The following is a 15,453-nucleotide window of genomic DNA, read 5'->3' as shown; positions in this document are numbered from 1 at the left end:
TGGTACGCCTTCTTGTCTAACAGCTGACCAGAACCCTTCAGCTAATTTAAAACTTCCGTCGAAAGTGTTTTTTAATAAAGTAACTGATATTCAAATACAACATTAGGATAACTGAAAACTAATGTAATCATTACTATGTTTTTTGTTATTAGTTGGTAATTATTGATCAAAAGTTAAGGAGTTGTTTCTTTAAAAAAAAAAAAAAAATTAAAAAAAAAATCACTAACTTTGTCTTGCCTTCTCCCCTCTGAAGGTGGAACAACAGCACCTGACCCACAATGGACAGTTTCTTCAAAGCAGCAGTCAGTGATTTGGATAAATTGCTGGATGATTTTGAACAGAATACAGGTAATTGTGCACATTGTTAGACCACCTTTTACTGATTTACTTCATTTTACCATTTTATTTCCCTTCTGTGTATTAAAAATAAAGACTTTAATGCTTTAAAAGTTGTTCTTCTTTGGTGCATCAAACTTTTCACAAATGTTTGTTTGATTAACATGGAATTCCAATATGAATTAAAGTGATGTTGCTTTTTCATGATAAATTGTCCAATGTACATTGTAAACCAAAAAGGATTAGAATTGGAACTGCCTTTTGTCCTCTCTTTCGTAGCTGTTCATTTGTTTTTGTGAGAAGGAATCTTTTAAAAATGCTTAATTAATTTTTCCCACACATAAAGGAACTCATCATAGACTTCCAGGCAGGCATTCATTAAACCAGAATGTTTTCCTGTTGTTTCTTTTCCATAACATATTTTTACCCTGAAGTCATTTTCCTGTGTACATAGTGACGTTATAAATGTTACCTTTAAATACTGGTAGCTGCCCCACTTTACTATTTTAAACATACTGTTTAGAAAATTAGGAGTTGAATATAAACTATGTAGCTTCTAATGCAGGTTTAATATTTATAAAATTAGGCAGTCTGAATTATGTTAGTTCTTAAATAAGTTTGGCTAGATTTGCTTTTTAGTTACTCTTCACTAAAATCTTACTTTTTCTTTTTACTTAGATGAATTTGAATACTGCAAGACACATTCTGCAAGTTTTTGTGATTTAGCTTATCAGTCTTCCGTAGTCACTCCCCATGGATTTACACCAGAAAGTGTTTCAGATCCTGCATCAGTTTCAGAGGGCACAGACAGAGAACACAATGTTTTTGATTCACTTGAATCTACAGAGAGAAAAGAAATTTATACTAAATTATGTCAACATGCTACAAGTCCTTTAACAGATTTAGACCTTCTTTCTACAGTTGACAACAGAAAGGCTAAAACAATTGAAACTTACTGTTTGGAGCATGAAAGTAAACCAGTCTGTGATTTGGTTAGTGATACTGAAGCAGTTATTAACCGGGACTACAGTCTTAGTTTATCTGAAAATGTGAATACTGTGGAATGTCCATTGGAAGACCACTTACTAGTTGACCTTAGTGCTCTCCATGTGCATAATACAGGAGACAGAGTACACAATGACATCTACTTCGTGTCCAATGAACAACTTCATACCACAACAACTACAGACATTTTTGAGAATTCAAAGCATGGGGCAGACTTGAGCCAGCTTAATATAATTCTACCCTCTATGAATAAAGATGAAAGTGTAAATTCAAACATTGACTGTTATCCAAAAGAAAATTGTACTGAAAAGATTGAGGAAAAAAATATAATAGAATGCACCCAATTTCAGAAACCCAAATCTTGTTTGATAACGAATGATCAAAGTAGCTCCAATGCTTTAGAAAGTGGGTGCCTTTTAAATTCATTTGAAAGTAATGCTCTCAAATCAGATAGTGTTTCTAATCATGATGAAACAGTACAAAATCATGCTAGAACCGAAACTGCATTGGAGCAAAAATCGTCATTGGAGCATTTGGATAAATTACTTAATGAAGAGATGTGTGTTGATAATGCAGATACTCCTTTTATAAAAGGACCTGAACCAGAGAAAAGCAACAGATTTGTCTGTGGCGCAGAACATGATAACAATGCTCTGTTATCATGCCTTCCAGTTGCTGTTTCTGTGCATAGCTCCTTAATTGCAGCAGAAAACTCTCTGAACAACAAACATGTGGCAAATGAATCTGAGAATGTGCTTTTGGGTGAGACACCGGCCCCTCACACCAGTGAGTGCTTATCGAATGCACCAGAGACTTTGTTTGTGGATGTGACATGGAAACCACAAATCCCTGAACATTCTCTAGATACAGAGGAGCCTATGCAACCAAATGTGATGTACAGTCTTCAGAGAAGAAATCAAAGTTTTGATGTACCTGAAATTGCATATGCTGATGCAGCCCAGCATCCTGAAAGCAGCAAAGTTGATAATTTGCCAAAGGTGATAGCTGTGGGTATGTCCCAGAACCTTCAAAGTAACAGTTTACATCATGAATTGGACACTGCAGGACACACTGTGATGATAAAGCACAGTACAGAAAACAGTGAATGTTTGCATGAAGAAAATGAGGTAGAGATAAAAACACTTATAGTTGATGACGAAAAGCCTACTTTTGCAATGGAGGGAACTACAGATGTTGATCGCATTGGTCCTGATACTACTTGCAAAGGCAGCCAGCCTGACATCACAGGAGTCCTTGATATGCCGCCACCTATAACATGTGTTGTGTCTAATGCAATTGTCAATATTAATGAATTAGTAAATCCAGAGGATGTTACCAACTCTCATCAGGTTGATACCATTGATTACAGTTCCTTGACGGAAAGCATATCCTTCTCTTTGGATTATTCTGATAACATAATTTCCAATAAAGATGCAGTGGATGACTTCTGTTTGGGTGGCATGGTGACTGATGAAGAGCTAGATGCATTTTTACGAGAGCAAGCCCTTAAAAGTATGGATTCCAAAATGCCCGACTCAGTAGAAGAAGGTTTTTTAAAAATAAATGATGACCCTGCCCAAAACTCTCAGGCTGGCAAGAGTATCTTTAATAGTGCTGAAGATGCTGTGAATGCTGAGTCTGAACTGCCAGAGTCTGAGAGAACTTTTTCTAGAGTAGATAGAAAGGAAACCGATTTCCTAAATGATAGTAAGGAAAGTAATAAATACTTAAATGAAGGGATGGAAAGAGGTGATTTAGTTTTGATTAAATCAGTTTCTAGTAGTCCTTCAGTTAATCAGATTGTTAGTAATGAAAGTATTCATTTTGGAGGAGCAAGACCTAAGCAGCTTTTTATGCATCCTTCAAGATCTTTACAAAAAGACCCCAAGAACGATAATGAAAGTGACAACTGCAGTGATGGATTATATTCTGCAGAGGAAGAACCTGTTAACATTAATTTAGCTAATACTCCAGAAATTTGTCAAGGTAAATTATTCACAGGTCCTGAATACTGTAACTCGGAGAGCAAAGATCATTTAAGTGAGATTGAAGAGACTTCTGACTCTTTGACTATTCTTGCAAATGTAGAAGATGACCTTGGGGAATCATTTCTTCCTAATGATAAGCTGACGAAAGAGACGTCAAGTTTAGGACTGAAACAACCTTTCTGGGTACCTGATTCAGATGCACCAAAATGCATGCGGTGCCATTGCCGGTTCACTTTCACTAAACGAAGGCATCACTGTCGGGCATGTGGAAAAGTAAGTTAACTGTAAAAAGTTTTACTTGAAGTGTAACTGTAATGAAGATAAAAAATACTAAGTTTTTTTTTGTTATCACAGGTAAATTTTTTTCTTGAACCGCATCTCAGAAAAAAGTGGTAATTAAACATACAAAGCTTCAAGTGAAGTTGCAGTTGCCCCTCTCACTTTTCTCTTACAAGGAAAATGTTTTTGTAATTATGCGAGACATAAGTCGGTAATTCTGTTGAGTCCTTTTTTTACTCATATATATGCTACGGAGTTTGGCATCCTTAGAAATAACCACATATTGTTTTTTCTGGAATGTGCACTTTTTTCTTTTCTGCTTGATTTTTTTTTTCTTTTTTCAATGCATTGGCTATTTCCATCTCAAATGCTTGCATGTTAGAAAATTTCATGAATCTAAATAGGTCTTGTGTGGATGACTGGATTCTCGGTTGGTTGGTTCCTTGTTCTAGACACTGATGGTATCGACTCAAGCCCCTAACCCCATGATTTGAAGTTAGATTAAGTGGCTTTGAAAATTTTGTGTAATTTAAAATTATTATCATTATGGCAAATTGTGAACTGTAATTATGACCTGCCCTTATTTCATTGGCTAGGTCAGACATATTTAAATAAAACCTGCTTGCTTTCTTTAAAAGCATATTTTAAAAATCCTTTTAAATTTTCAGAAACATTGCTGCATGTGCTCACTTTATATTTAAATCCTCCTGTTTGATAATCTTGTAACTAGAGACCTTAAGCAACTGGGAGAAAAGAAGGAAATTAACTTAAAAAATGGAACTTGCTAGCATAATTTTGGAGCTTGTTGTTTTAGTTAGTTTTCTGTATTAGTACACTACTGAACATTTTTTATGGAAATGCATGCAGTTAAATGTCTTAATGTTTCATGAAATCAAAGCACAGAACCTCCATCCATCCATTATCCAACCCGCTATATCCTAACTACAGGGTCACAGGGGTCTGCTGGAGCCAATCCCAGCCAACACAGGGCGCAAGGCAGGAAACAAGCCCCGGGCAGGGTGTCAGCCCACTGCAGAAGCACAGAACAAGTAATGGCAAATAAATAAAAAAAAATAACTTTTATTCAAATATTTCATTCATCAGAGTAGCCACCTTTTTCTGATATAACAGGCAAACTGCGGTAACCCTTTTGATTCAGAATGCTAGTCACTCTGTGTAAGTCAGCAACTCTGCCTTCAGCAAGAAAACCTCAGACCATCACACTTTCTCCTCCATGTATGAAAGTTGGTGCCACATACTGAACCAGAGATTTTAAATTTTGATTCACCGGTCCATAAGACTTTCTACCAGTCTGCAGTAATCCACAGCCAGTATTTCAAGGCCCTTGAAGCAATGCCTTTCTTACTGCCACTTGCCCTGCAACATGAAGTCTCCCCTCACAGTGGAAACTGACACTTGCTTATTTCGGCCACTGTTAAGTTGTGCTTGAAGCTGTTATGCTATGAGGTGCTTTACTCATGCAAGCTGGTGACCGTCTTATACTTGTCTTCAGAGTGGGTTGTGACTTTGGGCAGAGCTTCTTCCAGCTTCTGGTTGCCTTTGGATTGTGTAGGACACTATACTCACTGACACTTTGACTTTTTTTTGCAATTTCACTAAATGAAAGGTCTGTACTTTATCACTGCACTTGCCATTACTGATGGAATTTACAACTGTCTACACTATAATATTACCCAAGTAGTACCTCAGAGGATGTAGTAGCATAGTCTGTTCCAACTCTGCTTTAAGACAGACTGAGGGTTTTTACTTAATCAACAGAAGTTAGGACACTTGTGTAAATTGTTCGCTTCAACTTGCAAGGTTTAATTTACTTCAGTTGCTACAGAACATCTGTAGGCTGTAACCTATGAGTTGTTCCCTGAAAAAAGCCCATTTGTAATATTCTGAAATTTCCTTTCAGATTTTGCTAGCCTAAACTTTACATTGTAATCTCTGCCAATTTACTGCTTACCTTTTTGCCATTTTAAGTCATTCAGTGCATTGCAGGTGATTAAATTTGGGGAAAAAAACTTAGGTGTTCTAAAACTTTTGACTGGTAGTGTATGCTCTGCTTTTTTGTGAACAAACACTGTTTGCTTTAGGTGGGTTATCGTCAATTTTGTGCTCGAAGATCCTCGGTGTGAGTGTAAACCACGAGATCACAAAGATTATGCATTGCAAATATTGGATGGGTTATTACAGTTTGTGTAAAACCTGGATACAACATGACCAATGCATTTCAAAGTGAGTTAGTAAGCTTATGGTAATGAAAATGTTTTGCGTATTCAACTGAGAATGTGACAATTCTCAAAACAAGCTTATCTGTGCTTACAGATCAGCTTAATAGTGCTGATCTGCACAAGCACTTTTTTAATTGAGGAAGTTTCTGCCTCAATCACTGTTTTACTCGAAATACAATTTTTCACCACCAGTGAGAAGCATCTAAGGGTAAACATTTAGCTTCTCGAAGTCTGACATAAGAGGATGGTACAATTCAGTACCCATGAAAAGAATGAAAGAACATATGTACTCTGATGCTGTGCATCTCTGCTCCAACATCATTTGTTTCACTAATATTTTCCCCTTCCAGTCTTTTTTTTTTTTTCATGCAGCAACTGCAGGATTTTTTCAAGTCTAAACTGATCTTTAAATGCATATAAGTAGAGTGACTGCATCACTCTACATCAACAACCTTCTCCATCACTTTTCTCCTGTTTGCACACTAAGATCCTCTGATTCTGGCAATCTTGTTGTGCCCCACACCAAGGTTATTATAATTAATGAAAAATTAAAATCAAAACTGAAACTATTATTAAAAAAAAATTTCGTAAACTGAAATAAAATAATTAACAAAACCGAAATGAAAAACTAAAACTAAATGAAACTATTAACGTAGCTGGAAAGACTAACTGAAATAAAATACTAATTTACTAAAATAATTTTAGTTTTCATTTTTGAATGAATATTCTTGCTGTTAGTTTTTAACCCTGATAACTTTTAACTCTAAAACTGGAAGTCATCCACCACCACCCGCCCGCACATATTTATTATGGGTTTACCGTTCTTATGATGGGCTATTCAAGTCTCACTGCCCCTAATCTTGGCACTACATGTTTGATTTTCTTTATTTCCCTCAATACAGCTAGGTGGGGTCTGCACACTGATTCAAGCCTAAGAGCCTTGTTCTTCCTAAGCCCCCGTGATTTTCTTGATCCCACCTGTCAACTCACGGTAGATTCTGTTTTCTAATTTTTGATATCTTTTCAGGCATGCAGGTGGCAAAATTCTGTCTATAAATTGTTTGTGCCTGAGATGGAATCAGAGATCAATATGGCTGGTAGAAAATAACAGAGCAAAGTATTTTGAGATTTTTGAATGCAATATTGAAGGCATTCATTATAAGCACATTGTCGTTGGAACAGGATATGTTGTGTGCTGTAGACATTTAGAGTAAAAAAAACCCTCACACCTTAAAATTCACCAAAATTTCATTACAAATTGGCCCATTCTGGGCAATAAAAGGAAAAAAGTGCCAACAGGTAGCGCAGATTTGTTTAGCACGAATGACACAAAATATTTTAAAAATTATAAAATTGTGTAAGATTGTTCATATTCAGTGCCTGATTTTGATTATACTTGTTATCAGACAAAAACAAAACCAAATAGTATACTGTGTCGTGTAGTGTAGTAAACTTCTACTAACAAACTTGTTAGGTGTACAATTCTGTCTCATTGTGACACAAAAACTAAACTCCATAGTAGCTCTTTAACCATACTATAATTGCCAAAACTAAAGCTGAAGCTAATAAATATAAAAATAAAATAGAAATGTCTGTGTAAAATGAAAAACTAAACTAAAACTAAAAATACACAGTGAAGGAAAACTAAACTGAATTTCCAAGTAAGGTCAGAAAAAAAATATAGAAATAAAAACTAATATAAAAAGGCAAAACTATAATAACCTTGCCCCACACTACCCTGCACTCTATGGGTGACAGAGCCTTTAGCTGTATAGTCGCCAGACTTTGGAATGACCCCCCAAAATTAGATTCATTCTTTTAAAAAAACTACTTAAAACTCCTCTATTCAGGAAGTCGTTTAACTCAACATGACATTTTGCCCCCTCTTGCAGTCTTCATCTCTTTCCAGATGCTCAGTATAATTTGTGGGTGTCTGCTAGGCTTTTCTTTTAGTATTGAATTTAGTGTTTTACTCTGGTTTATTATCTTTTATTCTACTTATTGCTTTGTGTGTCCTGTATCTATCTGTTTTAGTCATCTATTTAGGAATTGTTTGAATCCAATGTTACATTTCCCTGCTATTCTTTCTGAGACATTGTGAAGCATCTTGAGCATGGAAAAAGTGCTATACAAATAAAATGTAGTATTTTTTGCTAAATTAATGACTGTACTCAATTCCCTATAATACTAAAATGAACTGAGTCTAAACTATCATCACTTCAAATTGTAATGCAGATACAGTATATGTGTTCCTTTTGATTTTGTGCTCATGGTGCAGACTTCATCCTTTCCTTAGCTTTGCTGCGTAATATAAAACTTGTGGAATAAAGGTTTTGATAGCTGACCTCTCTTCATTGTGATAGATTGGTCACATTAGTAAACACTCATACTAGTGGGTTAATAGGCGAGCTCCAGATATTACCCCTATTGGGATATTTTTTGATGGTAGATGTGTTCAGAGGTGCAACATTCTTTTCTAGACGCAGTAACATAAACCAGTAAGTACATTGCTATAATCTTGTCCCAAACCCACTTTTTAATTCCAGTTCAGTGTGCTAGTAATGATAAGAATTAAATATTTATTAAATCTGTTGCTATTATTTCTTGTAATAATCAGCCATGAGATGGACTAAAGCACTTAAGCTTTGAATTAAGAGAATTATCGGTGTCTGTACCACGAAGTAGGGCAATACTCACAACAGAAATTAACAGGAGTCTGGAGACAAATGCAATTGACAGCTACTTTATTTTAAACATGAGCCTTAATGTGAAAGAGCAGTCTGATGCAATCAAAGTAACATTGGATGGATGTATTAGTTTATATGGATATACTCTATACCAAGGTATGGTATGCAACCCTTTAATTGCCAAAATAAAAGTCCCCTTTAACACTAGAATTACCAGAGCCTACGAAAGAACTCGTAGATCCTCGCACCTCTCCATCAGCGTCTTTTGTCCTGTAAATGTGTTGATAAGGAACCAGCAGCCTGCTATCACATCCCCCAACGCAACACTTTTTTCACAGCTCAAGTCCGTTTACCTGCGTGTCAGTTGCTTGGAACTGTATAGAGTGAGAAGTCAAGCAAAATCACATCTTTTATAAATTCTATATCGCTATTTGGAACACATGCATTTCATGTGTGTTCTGTGTACAGTAAACACATGGTTAAAAGAGAAACATTTTTCATGTTTCAGTAATAATTGACAAAATGTAGACATGAAGTGTATAATGTGTTAAGCTTGAATTCCAAATATCGAATAAACACTTACTCAAAAGGTACAAATATAACCGAACAAGTGCGCTTCTGTTTAAGAATATAACTGCAGAAAAAGAACCTGCGTTAAGGTGTGACATTGAGATGTGTTTACTACTACCGCTTCGGTGATGCAATGGTATCAACTTTTGACTGGTAATCAAAACTTCACGTGTTCGATCCCGGACGAGTCCATGCTGCGTTGACATCGTGCACTAGAAGACATGAGCTTATTCAGTGCAGCAGGATGTACTGTGCAAGGAATGCATGGGGGCCACTGTGAAATGAAGAGTGTTCATGGCTCATATTGCAGAGGTACTTCATCGTCGCATCTTACTAGTAAAGGCGATGGAAAAAGGAAAGGAGGATGCAACATCAACAAGATTCTGTTCCATGACAGCCACTTCCCCAGGAAACTAAACTGAGTCCGTGTCAAGTGCCCTTTCAATGTAATAGAAACCACAGCATTGAGAAAAGTGTGCGCATTGCAACAGGTAGACACGTCGTAAATGTAGGAAGGACGGACCTTGCAGCACGGAGAAAAAAGACAGAGACAAATATATGTGACATTGGGTATAAATTTATAGTATTTGTAAAAGTTAGCTTTTTTCAGTTTTATTCTCTCAGTCACACTCTAACACACACACACCCCGCCTCTCCTAATCTGACTAAGTAACAGTGCCAGCGTAAATTCACACCCGATCTGACGCTGTTCGTTTTCAAATAATATTGCATTAGTGCAGTGATGATTGGTAGTGCAGATTGATCTGATTGGTACTATTCAGGTCATCAAATGATTTCTTCAAAATGTCACATATATTGTCTCTTTCTTTCAGGTGTGTAATAGAAACCGCAGCATAGAGAGGAAGGACTGTCCTTGCGTGTGTGAGAACTGTTAGCATTTGAATTTGATGATTGCATATAGCGCTGAACTGACCTGATAAAAGGTCATAAAATTAATAATTCCAAATTATCATATATACCTACATCTTTTTTTTTTTTTTTTGACATCATAAACCATAAGGTGCATACTAATTCTGCGTTAGCAGAAACACTCAGTAAAACTGAATAAAAAAAAAAAGTGACGGTGAGATATGAAGAAGGCAGATTTACCAGTGTTTGTGTGTCAGCTTTTATCCCTCCAGATCAGAGAATGTCCAGTTCCATTGCCTCAGAACACTACTCACATCTACAGTTATTCCCAGTTTCAAATAAAAACTAACAGCGTCGGATCCCTAGGGCGGTAGTAAGTATTGTGACTGTGAGTGAGAGAATAAAAGTGGGGAAAAAACGTAACTTTTACAAGTACAGTACTATAAATGTACACGGTCTGTTACAGACACAAACCAAATGTATGTGTGTACTGTATAATATTAACAATAAGAGCAACTCACTACTGAAAACAGTAAATATAGGAGACAGTCCGGACTCTTGATTATAAGTTGGCAAATTCTACCACTACGCCATGGAAGCTGTTGTATCGTCCTTAAACCTTTTGTGAAAGTGTTTATTTGATGTTTGGATTTAATGCTTCACACATTTTATAGTTTATGCCTACATTTTGTAACATTTATTACTAAAGTATGAAAAAGTTTCTGTTTTAGCTATGTGTTTACACAGATTACTGTAGAAATGGAACACACATGAAATGCATGTGTTCCAAATAATGATCTATTATTTCCACTCTAAAACTCCAGCAGTTCACTCCCAGATAATCAAACAAGGCATGAGCTGGAAGAACTTAGTAAATGTTCCCCGACGGTAGGGAATGGAATAGCAGGCTGCTTGCTGTTTGTCTTAATTGGCACATTTACAGGACAAAAGACGCTAACGGAGAGGTGCGAACAGATTTAAGGTGGGCCGGATTTATGAGTTTTCTCATAGGCTCTGGTAATTCTAGTGTTAAAAACAGACAAAACACCCAAGAAGTCCTATCTAACAACTTATAATGAAGCTCAGTGAGAGAGTACTACTGCTGATACATTTCTTGCCAGTTTCAAGTAAAGGTGTTGAGGTGATTCTTGGTAGTAAACCAGAGATTTGTAAACCACCATATAAAAAGTGATGTCACAAATCAGATGTAGAACTTAAGGTAATGTCATATATATTTTTGTCAACTTTAAGATAATTTAGTTTTTTTATTATGTATGCAGTAGCTGCCTTATTGATTTTTATCCATACACACTAAAAGGTAGCTTATTGTCAATAACTACTTGTCTGAAGTCAGTCATTTATTGGTTTTAATTGTGAAGATTTGGTATCTGGGATGACAGTTGTCAGTTTTCAGAGTTCGGACACCATTTTGAATTTTGGAGACATCAGAAACATGTAGAATAAAATCACTTGTGATCTTTTTGTAAAAGAAAAAAGTAAAGATTATTTCCACACTGAAAAGAAAAGAGACATAACGTTTCAACTTTGTACAAAGAGAGTCTGCCCTCCTTGGCCCCATAGGTGGTGAGCCCATGAGAAGGAGCCCTGGGGAGAGGGAATTCTGGGCCTCTCTGCTTGAGCTGCTGCCCCCGCGACCCGACCCCAGATAAGCGGAAGAGGATGGATGGATGGACAAAGAGAGTCTGAGTCCTAGCTCCAGTACTACTTGTGGTCATTTTGTATATGATTTCTGAAATTAATTTCTGTGTCCAAAACCTAAGAATTTACAGAATTCTTTGGCCAGGCAATGGTTCAAAAAGCCTTCATTTCCAGTTGGTTTACAGCCTTCACTTTGAATACCAGCCATCATTTGGACTGCCCTCCTGTTTAGTGTTGTTTTCTGCTTGGAGGCCAGTGTTTCTGGGATAGGCTTCAGCCCCTGTGACCCTAAATTGGATTAAGGGGTTTTGAGAATTTTATTTTTATAATATTACATAACAAGCGTTGTTCAAATCTGATCTTGTCTTTAAACTGCTTGATGCCATACACCAATCAGCCAACACTGACCGGTGAAGTGAGTAATATTGATTACCTCATTACAATGGCACCAGGCATATTAGGCAGCAAGTGAACAGTCAGTTCTTGAAGGTATGATGTGTTGGAAGCAGGAAAAATTGGTAAATGTTAAGATCTGAGCAACTTTGATGGCTAGATTTTTGGGATTGAGCACCTCAAAAATGGTAGATCTTTTGGGATATTCCCAGTATGCAGTGATTAGTGTTTACCAAAATTGGTCCAAAGAAGGGCAACTGGTGAACCACAAACAGGGTTATGGGCACCAAGGACTCACTGATGCACATGGGGAGTGAAGGCTAGCCCATCTTGTCCAGTTCCACAGAAGAGCTTCTAAAGCACAAAGTGCTGAAAAACTTAATGCTAGCCTTGAGTGAAAGGTGTCCGTACCCATAGAGTATTGCAGCTTGCTGCAGACTGGTCAGAGTGACCTGGACCATGAAAAAATGTGGCTTGGTCTGATGAGTCATATTTTCTGATAGATCATGCGGATGTTCCCCTGGGAAAGGGCTGGCAGCAGGGTGCATTGTGGTAAGAAGGCAAGTTGGCACAAACAGCATGATGCTCTGTGCAGTTTTCTACAGGGTATTCAGGAGGATGTTACTTTGACATATACCACCTACCTAAAGATTATTACAAACCACGTACAGCCCTTCATGGCAAGTATTATTCCCTGATGGCAGTGGCCTCTTTTAGCAGGATTATGCACCCTGTTTCACTGCAATAATTGTTCAGTAATGGTTTAAGAAACATGACAGAGTTTAAGCTGTTTAATTGATCTTCAGATTCCCGCATCTCAATCTGATCAAGCATCTATGGGATATGCTGGAGAAACAAGTCCAATCCACTGATGTCCCACCTCACAACTTACAGTACTTTGAAATTTTTTGTATTTGACTTATTTGACCAGAATAATAACCACTTTGTAGAATTGGTTATAGCTTTGTGTAATTGTTTATAGTTTACAAGTATTCACTTATTTTGTTAATTTCTTTCTATCGTAACAGCCTTAAACATTAGAAGGACTTGTTTACACCTATGGTCAGACAAGCCCAGTGGGGTTTAACTTTAGATTTATCTAAACGTTAAACCCATAATACCAAGCAGACACTCCTGCTGTGATGGGTTGGGTAGGTGACATACTGATAAAAATCCTAAAAGGTGTTTTTTTTTTAAATTAACATTTTGATGAAATTATAAAAAGAGTAGAATGAAAAAGGAAAGAAAATCCTCTTCCCCAATTTAAATGCTTATTCTAGAATGTTATTGATTAGATCTAGGTTTTAAAACGTTTTGCACAGATCCTCTAAGTGAGAATTTGATTTTCAAATAGTATGTAACAACAGTTACCCACTGACTTAACAGAGTTTAGTTGAGCAAGATAAGTCTACATGCTAATAGTGAAGTAAAGGCAGTTACAGTTTGTCCAACTCCACTTTAAACCTATCCCCATCTGGGAGTACACCAAACACAGCTGGTTTTGTTAGTAATTTAATTATTTATAGTCTTGTTCATGCATATGGAAAGAAAAAATGTGACAATGTGTACAGTCATGGCTGAAATTATCGTCACCCCTGGTATTTTCCCAGAACATACACCATTTCTCCCAGAAAATTGTTACAATTACAAATGTTTTGGTATATACTTTTATTTCCTTTATGTGCATTGGAACAACACAAAAAACAGAGAAAAAAAACCAAATCTGACATCATGTCACACATAACTCCTAAAATGGGCCAGACAAAATTATTGACAGTCTTTCAAAATTGTTTTATTTCAAGCATATGATGCTCGTTTGAACTTGCCTGTAGCAAGAAACAGGTGCTGGCAATATAGCAATCACACCTGAAGCCAATTAGAATAGAGAAAAGTTGACTCAACCTTTCTGTTTGTCTGAGTGTGCCACACTAAGCATGGAGAACAGAAAGAAGAGCAGAGAATTGTCTGAGGACTTGAGAACAAAAATTGTGGAAAAATATCAACAATCTCAAGGCTACAAGTCCATCTCCAGAGATCTTCATGTTCCTTTGTCCACTGTGCGCAACATACTCAAGAAGTTCACAACACATGGCACTGTAGCTAATCTCCATGGACGTGGATAGAAGAGAAAAATTGATAAAACACTGCAACAAAGGATAGTCCGAATGGTGCATAAACAGCCCCAATCAACTTTAAAACATATTCAAGCTGTTCTGCAGACTCAGGGTGCAACAGTGTCAGCTCGAACTATCCGTTGACATCTGAACGAAATGAAACACTGTGGCAGGAGAGCCAGGAGGACCCCACTGCTGACACAGAAACATAAAAAGCCAGACTGGAGTTTGCCAAAATGTACTTGAGGAAGCCAAAATCCTTCTGGGTGAACGTCTTGTGGACAGATGAGACCAAGGCAGAGCTTTTTGGTAAAGCTCATCATTCTACTGTTTACAGAAAATGTAATGAGGCCTTCAAAGAAAAGAAAACAGTACCTACAGTCAAACATGGTGGAGGTTCTATGATGTTTTGGGGATGTTTTGCTGCCTCTGGCACTGGATGCCTTGACTGTGTGCAAGGCATCATGAAATCTGAAGACTACCAAAAGATATTGGGGTGCAATATAGGGCCCAGTGTCAGAAAGCTGGGTCTGCGTCAGAGGTAATGGGTGTTCCAGCAGGTCAGTGACCCCAGACATACCTCTAAAAGCACCCAGAAATGGTTGAAGACAAAGCACTGGAGACTTCTGAAGTGGCCAGCAATGAGTCCAGATCTAAATCCGATTGAACACTCATGGAGAGATCTCAAAATTACTGTTATGAGAAGGCACCCTTCAAATCTGTGAGACCTTGAGCAGTTTGCAAAAGAAGAGTGGTCGGAAATTCCAGTTGAGAGATGTAACAAGCTTGTTGATGGTTATAGGAAGCGAAGCGCTTGATTTCAGTTATTTTTTCCAAAGGGCGTGCAACCAAATACAGTGGTGTGAAAAACTATTTGCCCCCTTCCTGATTTCTTATTCTTTTGCATGTTTGTCACACAAAAAGTTTCTGATCATCAAACACATTTAACCATTAGTCAAATATAACACAAGTAAACACAAAATGCAGTTTTTAAATGATGGTTTTTATTATTTAGGGAGAAAAAAAAAATCCAAACCTACATGGCCCTGTGTGAAAAAGTAATTGCCCCTTGTTAAAAATAACCTAACTGTGGTGTATCACACCTGAGTTCAATTTCCGTAGCCACCCCCAGGCCTGATTACTGCCACACATGTTTCAATCAAGAAATCACTTAAATAGGAGCTGCCTGACACAGAGAAGTAGACCAAAAGCACCTCAAAAGCTAGACATCATGCCAAGATCCAAAGAAATTCAGGAACAAATGAGAACAGAAGTAATTGAGATCTATCATTCTGGTAAAGATTATAAAGCC

At 37.1% G+C, this 15,453-nt stretch overlaps 1 protein-coding gene across 3 annotated transcripts in view; it reads left to right on the top strand.

Annotated features, from left to right (window-relative positions):
• zfyve16 (zinc finger, FYVE domain containing 16) overlaps positions 1-15,453 on the top strand; it is a 137,523-nt gene that overhangs the window by 68,877 nt on the left and 53,193 nt on the right. For all 3 annotated transcript variants that reach the window (XM_039759238.1, XM_039759239.1, XM_039759237.1), the window contains 2 exons: positions 254-348; positions 1,015-3,602. In XM_039759238.1, the coding sequence (XP_039615172.1) occupies positions 279-348; positions 1,015-3,602 (2,658 nt within the window). In that variant the 5' untranslated portion in view covers positions 254-278. The remainder of the gene's footprint in view (positions 1-253; positions 349-1,014; positions 3,603-15,453) is intronic.

This window comes from Polypterus senegalus, chromosome 7 (assembly GCF_016835505.1).
Source record: "Polypterus senegalus isolate Bchr_013 chromosome 7, ASM1683550v1, whole genome shotgun sequence".
Lineage (NCBI taxonomy): Eukaryota > Metazoa > Chordata > Cladistia > Polypteriformes > Polypteridae > Polypterus > Polypterus senegalus.
Note: the sequence above shows the minus strand (reverse complement) of the source record. Positions and strands in the feature narration are given on the sequence as shown.